The sequence below is a fragment of the Piliocolobus tephrosceles genome, chromosome 13, assembly GCF_002776525.5.
Source record: "Piliocolobus tephrosceles isolate RC106 chromosome 13, ASM277652v3, whole genome shotgun sequence".
Taxonomy (NCBI): Eukaryota; Metazoa; Chordata; class Mammalia; order Primates; family Cercopithecidae; genus Piliocolobus; species Piliocolobus tephrosceles.
This window is the reverse complement of record NC_045446.1, coordinates 92,827,426-92,839,814: the sequence shown is the minus strand read 5'-3', so window position 1 is coordinate 92,839,814 and position 12,389 is coordinate 92,827,426. Positions and strand designations below refer to the sequence as shown.

Below are 12,389 nucleotides of genomic sequence, written 5' to 3'. Positions count from 1 at the left end.
ACCCAATTTTAGGCTAATGTAAGTGTTCCGCGCACTTTTAAGGCAGTCTGGGCTAAGCAATGATATTTGGTAGGTTAGTTGAATCAAATGCATTTTTGACTTATGATATTTTCAATTTATGATGGATTTATTTGGACTGTAACTCCACTGTAAGTTGAGGAATATGTATACACACACACACATACTATATATGTGTGTATGTAGTGTGTGTGTGTGTGTGTGTGTGTGTGTGTGTGTATGGAGGAAGGTTATCTAAAATATCTTGAGATGTTACAGTAATTTTTTTCTTTTGAGAAAAGTTTTTATTTCCCAAACATTATGTAACAACATTACACTGTTTTTGTATATTACTTTTTAAATCAGAGAATTTGCTTTTTTAAAAATATGTAATGACTTCCACTTTAGTGAATTAAGGTAACAAGGTGAGACTAAGTTGTTTAAAAATAGACATTTGCTTCATTGTTTAAACATTAGGGATCCTTACATATAATCAAATTGCTTGTTGTTAAAACCACTAAAGCATTTCTCCATTTTTCTAACTTGCTTTCATTTCTATTACTCACTACCAAGCAATCTAGATTTTTCCTTTTTCAAAGACATTTGGGAGGGATTGGGCTAGAATGCGTGTTCTATTCCCGGTTGTTTTCTCTTAGAGTATTTGGCTAATTCTGGCCAAGGTGGACATTCAGTAACCACTCTTTTTTAACCAAACACACAAAAAAATGAAAATTCTTTAGGAGGGGAGCCCAGGAAATTAGGACTTGACTTTCAGATGTTATACTCCAATAAGAACCAAAAATAATTTCTTTTACTTCTTGTAAATTCTTTTAGTAACTTTTGTGGATCAACCCAGTACGAGTATAGCATCTCTGAAGAGCATGCGATTCAAATGTTGAAAGTAAATGACCTCCTAAGTTGCCCAACCTTTTCTTTGTAGCTACAGCATCTAAAATGAACTCTTCTTTTGTTTTGTTTCACACCTATGGATCATGCCATGACTGCACAAAAGCAGTGCTTAAGTTCAAATTTAGAAGAAATTTAGCTTTTCTTTTTTTTTTTTTTTTTTTAAATGGGGCCTCCCTATCTGCCCTAGGCTGGCCTTAAACTTCACTCCTGGGCTCAAGCAATCCTCCAACCTCAGCCTCCTGAATAGCTGAGACAACAGGCATGCCCTGTACCCAACTAGTTCTCCTTTTTAAGACCATGTAAGCCCAGTTCGTGAGGTTATGAAAGAAAAAGAGAAATTAGAAGGTAGAACAAAGCAACCATCAGAGATTGTCTACAAAAAATTATTACTTCAGGCACTTGCAGAGTCAAACCACTTACATTTTAGAAAAATAAACATACCTCTAAGTGCCATCAACAATGAGTTTTTACTATACCCTAAACTGAAGCCAACATCTTGATCTTAATGGTTCTTTGACTTCAGGATTTTTCATAATTTTAATCTAACTCAGATGACCAGTTGTTCATGTTATTCCTAGTCTGGGACCTCCCTGTGCTTTAGTATCTGGCTGTTCATAGAGATTTTTGGTTCCAGTTTGCGTGATGTTTTGAACTCAAAAACTGATGATGGCCTATGTTTTTAAAAGTCCCATATTGCTAATGTCTGAATCAGCAGTAAATATATAATTTTAATTTAGTCCAGTTTTGTTTGTTCATTTTACAGGTTTTCAAATTTCCCGGTGATTTGGTAGACTTGTTAGAACCGTTTTTAAATACCAGCTCAGCCCAGCCCTGTTGTGTTCAAGATGACATCTGAAACCACAAATCATTTCACTGTGGTAACCAGAAGGCTTGACTTTGAGTTTAACAATTAACAACCTGATAGAAGGACTTGCGTTGACAAGCAGTTTGCCAACACATTACGACGTGATGACACATCCCTATCACCATCTAAAAACACTTTTCCATGAACAATATTCTATAAACCAGCAGTCTGATTATTTTCTTAATGAATTAATGTTTATTTTAATCTTTGGAGGAATTTTTATTTATTTCTACTTAAGAAAACTACAGAACATATAATAGTATGTTCTCATCAACTTTTCTGTGTTTTTCTATTTTGTGCTGATTATGTTCTCAAATGGAATGAGAAATTAGTAAAATATTACAGTTGTTTGATAATAAACATTATTTTTAAAGTTGAAAAATAGTGGCATGTATTTATTTTCATTTTTCATTAAAAAGGTTTTTTTTTTTTAATGGGTAAGGTAATATTGTAATGATCCTAAGAAAAAGGCCCTCATCTTACCCTTCATTTCATTTCCATAGAGACTAGCATGGTATCCTATATGGCTGATGCTCAATTAATATATTCATTAAATTGATAGATAAAAAAGCTTCTTCTAGTTTGAAGTGATAACATTTCTACAAATATGTGAAAATCTGTAAGAACAGTTAGCCTACTCGATTCTTTTTCTCCACTTTCAAATGTTTAATAAAATGTCATTTGTTTTCCAGCTTCCTAAGCACTTCTTATTTATTATCTAATGAGATTTTAATATATTATGAAAATTTATTTATAAAAACAAATGCTTTCTAATAAACTAACTTTTACAAGTTTAGTAGATGAATCAAACTTTTTTGGATAATTTTTCACTTAGTCTCAAAATTAAATATTATGATACACGGAAGCAACTTAAAATAAATTATTGCTTTTCATTCCTGATTGAGCACTAATCTAATCTTGAACTCACTGGAAACAATCTATTTGAAAGGGTATATTTGGCAGTATTTTGTTTGGATAAAGGCATATAGTAAATTTCCCTCAAGTGATCATATATATGTTGTAGGCTTTTCTGATTTTTCTCTAAGGCACTGGCTACTCTAGATTACATAGCATTCTACTCATATGTTAGAATACCCATTTCGTGTTCACCCTTCTCTTTATTAATGCTCCTTCTCTTTGTCTTAATATGTTTCTAACCTGAGCATCATTTTCTTTCTGACTCTTAGTCACTCAAATTAACTTGCATTTCCAATCATTTATTTAAAGAAGTCCAGTAAATCCAAAGATCATGGCCTATATTGCTCTACCCATTTACTTCTGCAGGGGACCAAAGATGGCACTTTGATTTCACCATACTGAATGTGTGATGTTCTGAAAGGAGTAATAGGGTAGAGGCCCCTAGGACTATTTTCCTGAGTGGTTGGACCAAGAGTACTTCTATTATTCAAACTTAAAATTAAAAATTGAGAAACTTGAAATTGGCCTACTGCAGCCCTAGTTTTCTTGGGCACTCCCTGAGGTGTAGGAACCAAACAGCTCAGCTTTTAAGAAAATATCTGAGAATAGAAAGGGTGGAGGTCATAAGTAGATAGGGACGGTGGTCAAGAACATTGAGTTTTGAGTTATTGGCCTGGGTTCAAATCATGGTATCATTTATAAACTATATGACCATATACAAGTATTTAACTTCTCAGTGTATCAGATTATTCATATGAAAATGGAAAATAAGCTTTCTGACAGCACCTATGTGGCTGTTGTAAGGATTAAATGAGATAATGTCTTTTAAACCTAGAATGCAGTAATCTATGTTTGTGCTAGCCATTACAGTTGTTGTGTTCCAGTGTAATTCTTCTACCTCTCTCTGGATCTGTAGGGAATTTATGCAGGACTCCATATTCGTTGAGAGGTCATGCCAGTGTGTTTAAATTCCAACCATGGGGCTCAATTCTGTGGTTGTGCTGTAGCACCTCCAAGTCTTCGAGCTTGGTTTTGGTCCAATATCGTGGGCTTCAGGTAGACACAAGATATCTTTCTGTAGTTACTCTAGAGAAAATGCAGTTTATAATATACCAGGCTGTAGTAAACATTCTAGAAGCAGCACTAAGTTTCTCTTTATGGAAGTAAACAAGCCATCTTGATACACTTATTATTTGAAGAAGTAAAAGTAGCTAGTCTCTTACAGAAGAAAAAAAAACATTTTTGCTAAGTGAAGTAAAAAATGTACTACTCTGCTTCTTCCCACAGTATCCATAAATATGCGGAGGCAGTTTATTTTGCCAGATGGGTTTTGAGACCCTGCTGAAACAAGAGATGCTGTCATTTATATTTCCCTCAAATTCTACCACAAACCACACTTGGGAGGGAAAAGAAAAAGTCGCCATGTAAGCATGTTTACCTTCAAGGGACTAGGAAGTGGAAACCTATCCATAAGTGATGACTCACCATTGCAGGCCTATAAAAGTAAAGGTATTCTCTGCGGAAGGACAACAGTCACCAGGCATCACCATTCAAGATGCATCCAGGGGTCCTGGCTGCCTTCCTCTTCTTGAGCTGGACTCATTGTCGGGCCCTGCCCCTTCCCAGTGGTGGTGATGAAGATGATTTGTCTGAGGAAGACCTCCAGTTTGCAGAGGTAGAGTATCTTGCCAATCCTGATGATGCGGTTGGTACATCTCAGAAATGTCCTTCTCTTTGAAACGCAGTTCATTTTGGTCTCTTTTCTAGCGCTACTTGAGATCATACTACTATCCTACAAATCTCGCGGGAATCCTGAAGGAGAATGCAGCAAGCTCCATGACTGACAGGCTCCGAGAAATGCAGTCTTTTTTCGGCTTAGAGGTGACCGGAAAACTTGACGATAACACCTTAGATGTCATGAAAAAACCAAGATGCGGGGTTCCTGATGTGGGTGAATACAACGTTTTCCCTCGAACTCTCAAATGGTCCAAAATGAATTTAACCTACAGGTAATTATAGACTATCTTTCTTTCATATTTGTTAACCTTTTCTTGTAGTATTAAATGTCTAATATTAAGTAGGCATTACTATTTAATCAGCATTTAAATTCCAGATTAGCTGTAATGTGGTTGCCGAGATTGCCTCTAACATCTATTATTGTCACAGTAACCCAGCATGATTTTTTAGTGGACATCTCAAAGTATTTCTTTTAGAAATGAAATCAAAATAGAAATAAAAGTAGATTAAAGAAAATTTGCAAACGAGTGCATTAGGTGTATTTATCACAATGGTTCTAAAGATGAAGAGTTCCACTCTTTCTAGAAACTTTACAGAGCTATTTCATTTATTTGGGCTTTATCAATGTAATCCAAACTTTTAGCATGCAAAATAAATTATACCAAACATTGGAAAAATTTTAATTTAGGGTGCCACATGGTCAGATATTCGGAGATACTCAAATGTCTGGATTTTTGACTTTTTATTCTGGTATGGCATCATAATTAATACATTATTTGAAACAATAAGCCTCTAGTAGAACTTTCAAAGAAATTATTGCATTTTGAATTGAAGAGCAATATACCAAGAAAATGTATTCTAAAATAGCTGTCACTTTCCAAAAACTTAATTGAAACTTTCTCTGTTACATAGAATTGTGAATTACACCCCTGATATGACTCATTCTGAAGTTGAAAAGGCGTTCAAAAAAGCCTTCAAAGTTTGGTCTGATGTAACTCCTCTGAATTTTACCAGACTTCACGATGGCATTGCTGACATCATGATCTCTTTTGGAACTAAGGGTAATGATGCACATTTATTTTTAAAACATTTTTGTATTCTAATTCTTAGTTGGTTCCATTTTAAAATTATTTCTTTCAGTCATTCATTACTTTTTAAAGCATTCAACACTAATTTACTAAACACCTGTGCTAAGTACTCCTGGATGTGATAAGACTCATAACCCTTGCTTTTGTGTGTAGAGCATGGCGACTTCTACCCATTTGATGGGCCCTCTGGCCTGCTGGCTCACGCTTTTCCTCCTGGGCCAAATTATGGAGGAGATGCCCATTTTGATGATGATGAAACCTGGACAAGTAGTTCCAAAGGTAATGTTTCTTATAAAGATATCATTTATGTGTTGTTAGATTAGACAGTGAACACACTGGTATGGAAGTTAAAACACAAAAAAGTTAAATATATTTGGTATTTGACTATATTTTCTTAAATAAAGTTTATCTTAGACATATTAGTGTCTCTACAAGTGACATTTCTACAAATTGATATTCAACATTAAAAAATGAACAAAATCTACTTAATCTGTCACGGTGGCTTGAGGGATACTAATGAACTCTGAAGTAGGACCAAAATGTTTATGTTTGTCAACCAACATGTTATTACTGCAAATTATCTTTTGGCATGTTGAAGAAGTACAGTTTATTATAAATATATAACTAGAAACTACCAGGGTTGGATCTATGGGTCATACATGAATTAGATGTGAAATGAAATAATTTTTTCCTTGGTAGAAATATGTTCAGTCAAATTTCTGTTTCCCATTATATGAGCTGCTTGATTCAGTCTTGTCTGTACATGATAAACACCATTCTTAAAAATCTAGACAGAGTCTTACTCCAAACAGCATGAAACAGACAAGGTGGCAGTTGTATATACAAGAGCAAAATGAAATTGCATGTTGAATGAAGTCAGTTAGTAGTTGAATCTTCAAGTCTCAAAATAATTGGGAATGTTAATTCGGGAAGAAAAGCCATAGATCGTTCTAACTAGGACTTAGTTATGACAAGTAGAGGTTGTCTTCATAGACAGCTGATTTTATTATTCATTTAAACAAAAAAATATTATTTTTCCAAAGAATAAAACAGGGCCTTACAGGATCAGTGTCTCAACTCTAATACCTAAAATCTGTCTGTGGAGGGAAAAGTGAAAATTTACATATTTATGTTCTGGGTATTTCACAGGTAAGAACGGTTTCAGGAAGAAGGAATAAGATCCAGCATTGTTAAGGCAGAATCCCAATAAGCCTCAAATTTAGGTTCCTTTGTAAATTCTGGGTTTGAAATACTTAACTGAAATGAATGAAAACATCCATACACCAGTCTGGATTCATTTTTCAGTGGAAGGCTAAGAGCAGTACCCATTACTAGTCATTCGATGAAGAATTGGCACTCAGATTATGCGACCTCTAGTTGCTCTCATAGTCTGCAAGATTGGCTAGGTTGGTTCATTTTCTTCATGCACAGGCTGCAGTAGCAAAGGAAATTTAAGGTCAAATGGAATCCACTGGCTCTAGTTTTCAGGTAATCTAAGCACAAGTAACAACAATCCTATTGCCTTACACTTCTTATTTTTCTTTTAGTGTTTTATTCTCTTTTTTCCGGTTTGAAATACCTGTATTAGGAGGCTCAAAATTGGCAGACAGAATGCTTAGAGGGAACAATGTAAATACAGTGACATAGTGGTCTTCTAGAGTAAAGATGGCTAATCATGTCCAGAGTTTCTGTTTCTCCAAACCCCAGGGTCTAGAGACGTTCTAGACTCTAGAACGTTGGAATTTGCTCCCAAGAATATACACAGAGAACCTATTTAGTGCATCCTCCATCCTTGGTATGCTCCCTTTGGATGCTGCCTCCTGAAGGATGCTCAGGGCAGAACCCTAGCTAGGTACTACCCTATGTGATTTCCCCACTCCTCGTTTAAGGTAATCTCTGTCCACTTCCCTCACCTGACCTGAGAATACTAAGAGCAAATCAGGAGTCCTAGTGTCTTCATGGTAAATCCTTATTAGTTACTAATTACATGAGAGTAATCTGTTGACATTCTAATTGTGTAGGCAGCTATAATCAAAAGAACACTAAATTATTTACAAGAATTAAATCAATACTTTGAACCTTCCTTCAAGCAACTGAATACTGATATTAAAAAGTACGAGAGTGAAGAAAGAGAAAAGAAAGAGTATATAGCGAAGAAAGAAACATACCAAATAGATAAAATGATACTCCTTTCATTACCTGGTCACTGGAATTCCTTTTTTTCTCATTGTTTCTTTATTTTCTTACAGGCTACAACTTGTTTCTTGTTGCTGCCCATGAGTTCGGCCACTCCTTAGGTCTTGACCACTCCAAGGATCCTGGAGCACTCATGTTTCCCATCTACACCTACACCGGCAAAAGCCACTTTATGCTTCCTGATGACGATGTACAAGGGATCCAGTCTCTCTATGGTAACTCAGTTATAGAAATAGAATATGATCGGTTATAAAAGCAGAAGAAATCCATGCATTTGTTTTCTAAATAGCAGTCATGCTGCATAATGATGTTTTGGTACAGTGAAGCACATGTATGACAAAGTTTCATAATACTATAATACTGTATTTTTAATGTACCTTTCTTATGTTTAGATACACTTAATACTCACCAATGTGTTACAAGTGCCTGCAGTACTCAGTATAGTAATATGCTGGACAGGTTTGTAGCTTAGGAGCAATAGGCTGTACCATATAGCGTGTATGTGTAGTAGGCTATATATCTAGGTTTGTGTAAGTATACACTACGATGTTCACCCAGTGACAAAATCTCCTAACAACACATTTTTCAGAATGTATCCCTGTTGTTAATCGACACATGACTCTACTAATTGAATTCACCACTGCCAATGCTGCTTTATTGGTTTTGTTACTAAAACCTAGGAAAACACACCCATTTTTTCTTTCCAAGTCTAACTACCCACTCAAATAGAAAAGATTTCATTCTCCAATTTTTGCAGACTATAAGTCCCTGTATCTGTATTTTATACATTGCAATGTGCATTTGCAAATGCCTCAAAACACCTCTGCAATAAGAAAGAAAAATATTTTATTCCCCATTTAACCAATGAAGAAACAAAGCCCTGTAGAGTTTAAGTAGCATACCTATAGTAATATGGTTGGTGGTGAAAGTGAGTTCCTAAAGCTTTTAGAAATTCCAAGTACTCTTTCAACCAGTACAATTTGGCACAGTAGAAACCTCTCAAGTGGCCTGTGGTAGTTTTTAATCAACATCTACAGTAACCATTGTAAAAAAAAAATTCTTCCTTTTCACTTACCCCCCAAATTTTCAATAATATTTACAAAACAATTAAACCTCAACCCAAATATTTATTTATAGATGACCTGTTATAAATAGAGTTAAAGCCACAGTGCACAGTCATCAGTGTAAACATTTCTAGAGCACATAGTTCAGCAAACTTGCTCACATCACCCAAGCTATTCTTTTCCCTTCTAGATTTGAATCTGTCACAGTAACTAGCATAGCCATGGGCATGAACTTGAAGATGGCAAAGGGAATTTGCAAATTTATTTTGCAGTTATTATTTCTACATTATTATGACTCAGGGACTGATGAAAGAACTAATATAAACTAGACAGAAAAAAAAAAACCAGTGTAGGATTATTATTGTGTACTGCACCCCCATCCCGTCTGCACTCATGGGAGCTGGTTGGAAAGTTACCAACATTTGGCAAGTCACGTAAGTGCTGAAGGCCTGACTTGTCGCAGCTGAGATACAGCTGCACCATGGCAAACTGGTGAAGCAACATTAGCTGATGTTGACAGCTGGTAAAATAGTCAAGAGGAGGAGGCAAGATGAGGGCTTTCGCAGGAGAAATACATCATCAAAAATGGTTTTGAGGGGAGTCTAGTTTTCAACAGCAGTCTGTCAATAGATTGTGCAAGGTGTAGGGAAAATGTCTTCAAAGTCTGTTGCTTTTTTTCCCTCATTTTTATCATCAACCTCAAGAAACCTAAGTTTATAGTTCTAAAGAATCTCGAGAAGTCTTGAAGGATGGAAGTGGAGGGGAGGAAGGAAGGAAGATTACACGGTACTTGCACCATAATGTAGGAGCCCCGGGACCTACTGCTTTTCCTGGAGAAAACCCTCTCCCACTGTCCATTAGCAGATCAACCTGTTGTGCTGTGACCCAGGTTTTCAGTAATGTCACATTCATAACTTCTCTCTTGCCTTTCACGACTGCAGGTCCAGGAGATGAAGACCCCAACCCTAAACACCCAAAAACGCCAGACAAATGTGACCCCTCCTTATCCCTTGATGCCATCACCAGTCTCCGAGGAGAAACAATGATCTTTAAAGACAGGTACTCTTGAGATTCTTTCATAAAGTTTGTATGCGACAAACATTTGTGAAGCTGTTTCTGCATATCGCCAAAACATCCTGTCAGACTTCCAAAGGTAAAGTTAACAGTAAAAATGGGCAGGCAGTTTACTCCCATATTTCACATCAAATAAATGAATGATGGATAAATGTTTTACTTTTCAGTGTACAACTTGGCATTGTGTAGCTTGTTTTTACATCTCTAGTTATAGTCTTTCTTATAAATATAACCAAGAAAATCTAGAAATCCAATTTATTTTAAAAACAGGCAAGCATTGAAAGTAATTGCTGTATTAATAAATGGTTACTCGTTAGGCACACGCGGATTCGTTTCGGCATGGAAAGACTTTGATTCTGGATACATATGTTGGAATTTGAGGGATAGAATGAAACGAACCTAGAAATGCAATATAACATTTTAATTTCTACATTGTTCTAGTATGCATATTTGTTCATTCATTCATTCATTGATCCCTCATCTGTGATCCAATAGCATGTTTACCCCCTCTGTTATAACTCTAACTACATTGTACTCATGGGACAGTGGGTGGTTCTCATGTATCAGTTTTCCCAGGCCATGAGACCATGGAAGACATGTAACTCATATCTTCTCTCTAGAGCCCAACACAATGCCTGGCAAATTTGCTTGCCCCTAGCAAGATAGCCAAAATTGAGCAAGACAATTTCAACCCACAAAGAACTTAGAGACCTCACAAAGGCTCTGCGAGATTTCAAAGTTGAATACCTTACGCTAGTTAGGATAGCACAACTTGTCACTGGAACTGAAAGGGTAATGGAATTTTTTTCCCCTTCACAGGTGGGAGGTATTGGTTGTATCTAACTTATCTGTGTTGATGTGGAGAGAAGTGACTAGCAGGATAGAAATATAGCACTTAAAAATGTGACAGAAAACTCCATTTTACTTTTGTGTTAGATTCTTCTGGCGCCTGCATCCTCAGCAGGTTGATGCGGAGCTGTTTTTAACGAAATCATTTTGGCCAGAACTTCCCAACCGTATTGATGCTGCATATGAGCATCCTTCTCATGACCTCATCTTCATCTTCAGAGGTAAGCTTTCCACAGAGGAGGCCTCGCGCAGGACCAGGGGAGGCAGTGCTGAACCTGATGCCAATAGAGATTCAGTAAGATGATCACTACTGAAAATATACCTAAATTAAAGACCAAGTATTAAAAAAATGGAAGCCAGAAAGTACCTGAAACCGTTCTACCATGAATCTCCAAATTGAACATATAAAAGGTCTACATTGTTAGACTTGTCATATCCACTCTTTCATATGAATCATGTCAGTTTTTTTCTCTTAGTTCCTCTTAAAAATTGTTTATTGAGAAAACATTATAACAATATATATTCTGAAAAAGTGGAAAAAATATTATGAATCATTCTTCCTTCTGAATAGTCAGTTTATTTCATTTGTTCATTTTCATTATGTAATACATATTTTTACATATTTATTTTCATAGTACAGATACATTTTTATATTCTACCGCTTTCCTTGACATAAAATTATGACCAATTTCCAAATTGCTACTTTGCCTTTATGACCAGAATTTAAAATGACTACATAACTTTCTGCTGACACTGTTTCTATTGTTCAACTATTTATAATATTAATGTTATAATAAACCTACTTTTCAGAGAAGAAAATAACTTTCACACTGGTATAAAATTTGAGTTTTCAATCTAATTAACCCTTCCTACTGTGTTGTTTATTCATGTAGAAATTTTAATGTTTTTTTTTACCTAGCTTTAAACTTAATATTCAGAACCAATAAATTGCCAAGTTAATTGTGGTATTTGATTAGCTGTATTCATAACTGGGAAATTAAGATCCTAAATTTTATTTTTTTGTTTCAAGAATGCTTATATTTTTATGTTTCATAAACATGATGACTGTAAATACTAAATATTTTATTAATATTTCTAAATGTATAAATGGGCCTGCCCTTAAGCCCATGTCTACATATGTAAGTCTCAATAGATTTTCCTGAATAATAAAACTGTTATTTCACTCATTCCAGGTAGAAAATTTTGGGCTCTTAATGGTTATGACATTCTGGAAGGTTATCCCAAAAAAATATCTGAACTGGGTTTTCCAAAAGAAGTTAAGAAGATAAGTGCAGCTGTTCACTTTGAGGATACAGGCAAGACTCTCCTCTTCTCAGGAAACCAGGTCTGGAGGTATGGCAGCAGTATGTACTGACCCATCTGTGTCATAGCCACAAACTGCCTCAAACATCTGTCACTACTGTAAAGTATTCATACACACTATTGTAAATGTCATACTAGTTATTCATTTTTATTCCATGTCAACTCTTTCAGGCAGCCCCTCAGACATGCATTTAAAAGTCTCAAGCTCTCTTGAACACACACACACACACACACAATACTCAAACATTCCTCCTCTCAAACATTCTTTTCTTAGCCACTTGTTATGCCTCTCAACCATCTTTGGCACCCCCTCTTTCCTTCTTTCCTTCCTTCCTTCCTTCCTTCCTTCCTTCCTTCCTTCCTTCCTTC

At 35.7% G+C, this 12,389-nt stretch overlaps 1 protein-coding gene across 2 annotated transcripts in view; it reads left to right on the top strand.

Moving 5' to 3' along the window:
• Positions 1-4,221: 4,221 nt before the first annotated feature.
• Positions 4,222-12,389, top strand: part of MMP13 (matrix metallopeptidase 13) — a 13,148-nt gene continuing 4,980 nt past the window's right edge. The window contains exons 1-8 of one of the 2 annotated variants that reach the window (XM_023208132.3): positions 4,222-4,364; positions 4,457-4,698; positions 5,339-5,487; positions 5,668-5,793; positions 7,764-7,925; positions 9,716-9,833; positions 10,785-10,918; positions 11,891-12,050. In XM_023208132.3, the coding sequence (XP_023063900.2) occupies positions 4,245-4,364; positions 4,457-4,698; positions 5,339-5,487; positions 5,668-5,793; positions 7,764-7,925; positions 9,716-9,833; positions 10,785-10,918; positions 11,891-12,050 (1,211 nt within the window). In that variant the 5' untranslated portion in view covers positions 4,222-4,244. The remainder of the gene's footprint in view (positions 4,365-4,456; positions 4,699-5,338; positions 5,488-5,667; positions 5,794-7,763; positions 7,926-9,715; positions 9,834-10,784; positions 10,919-11,890; positions 12,051-12,389) is intronic. The other variant, XM_023208131.2, reaches the window with a different exon arrangement.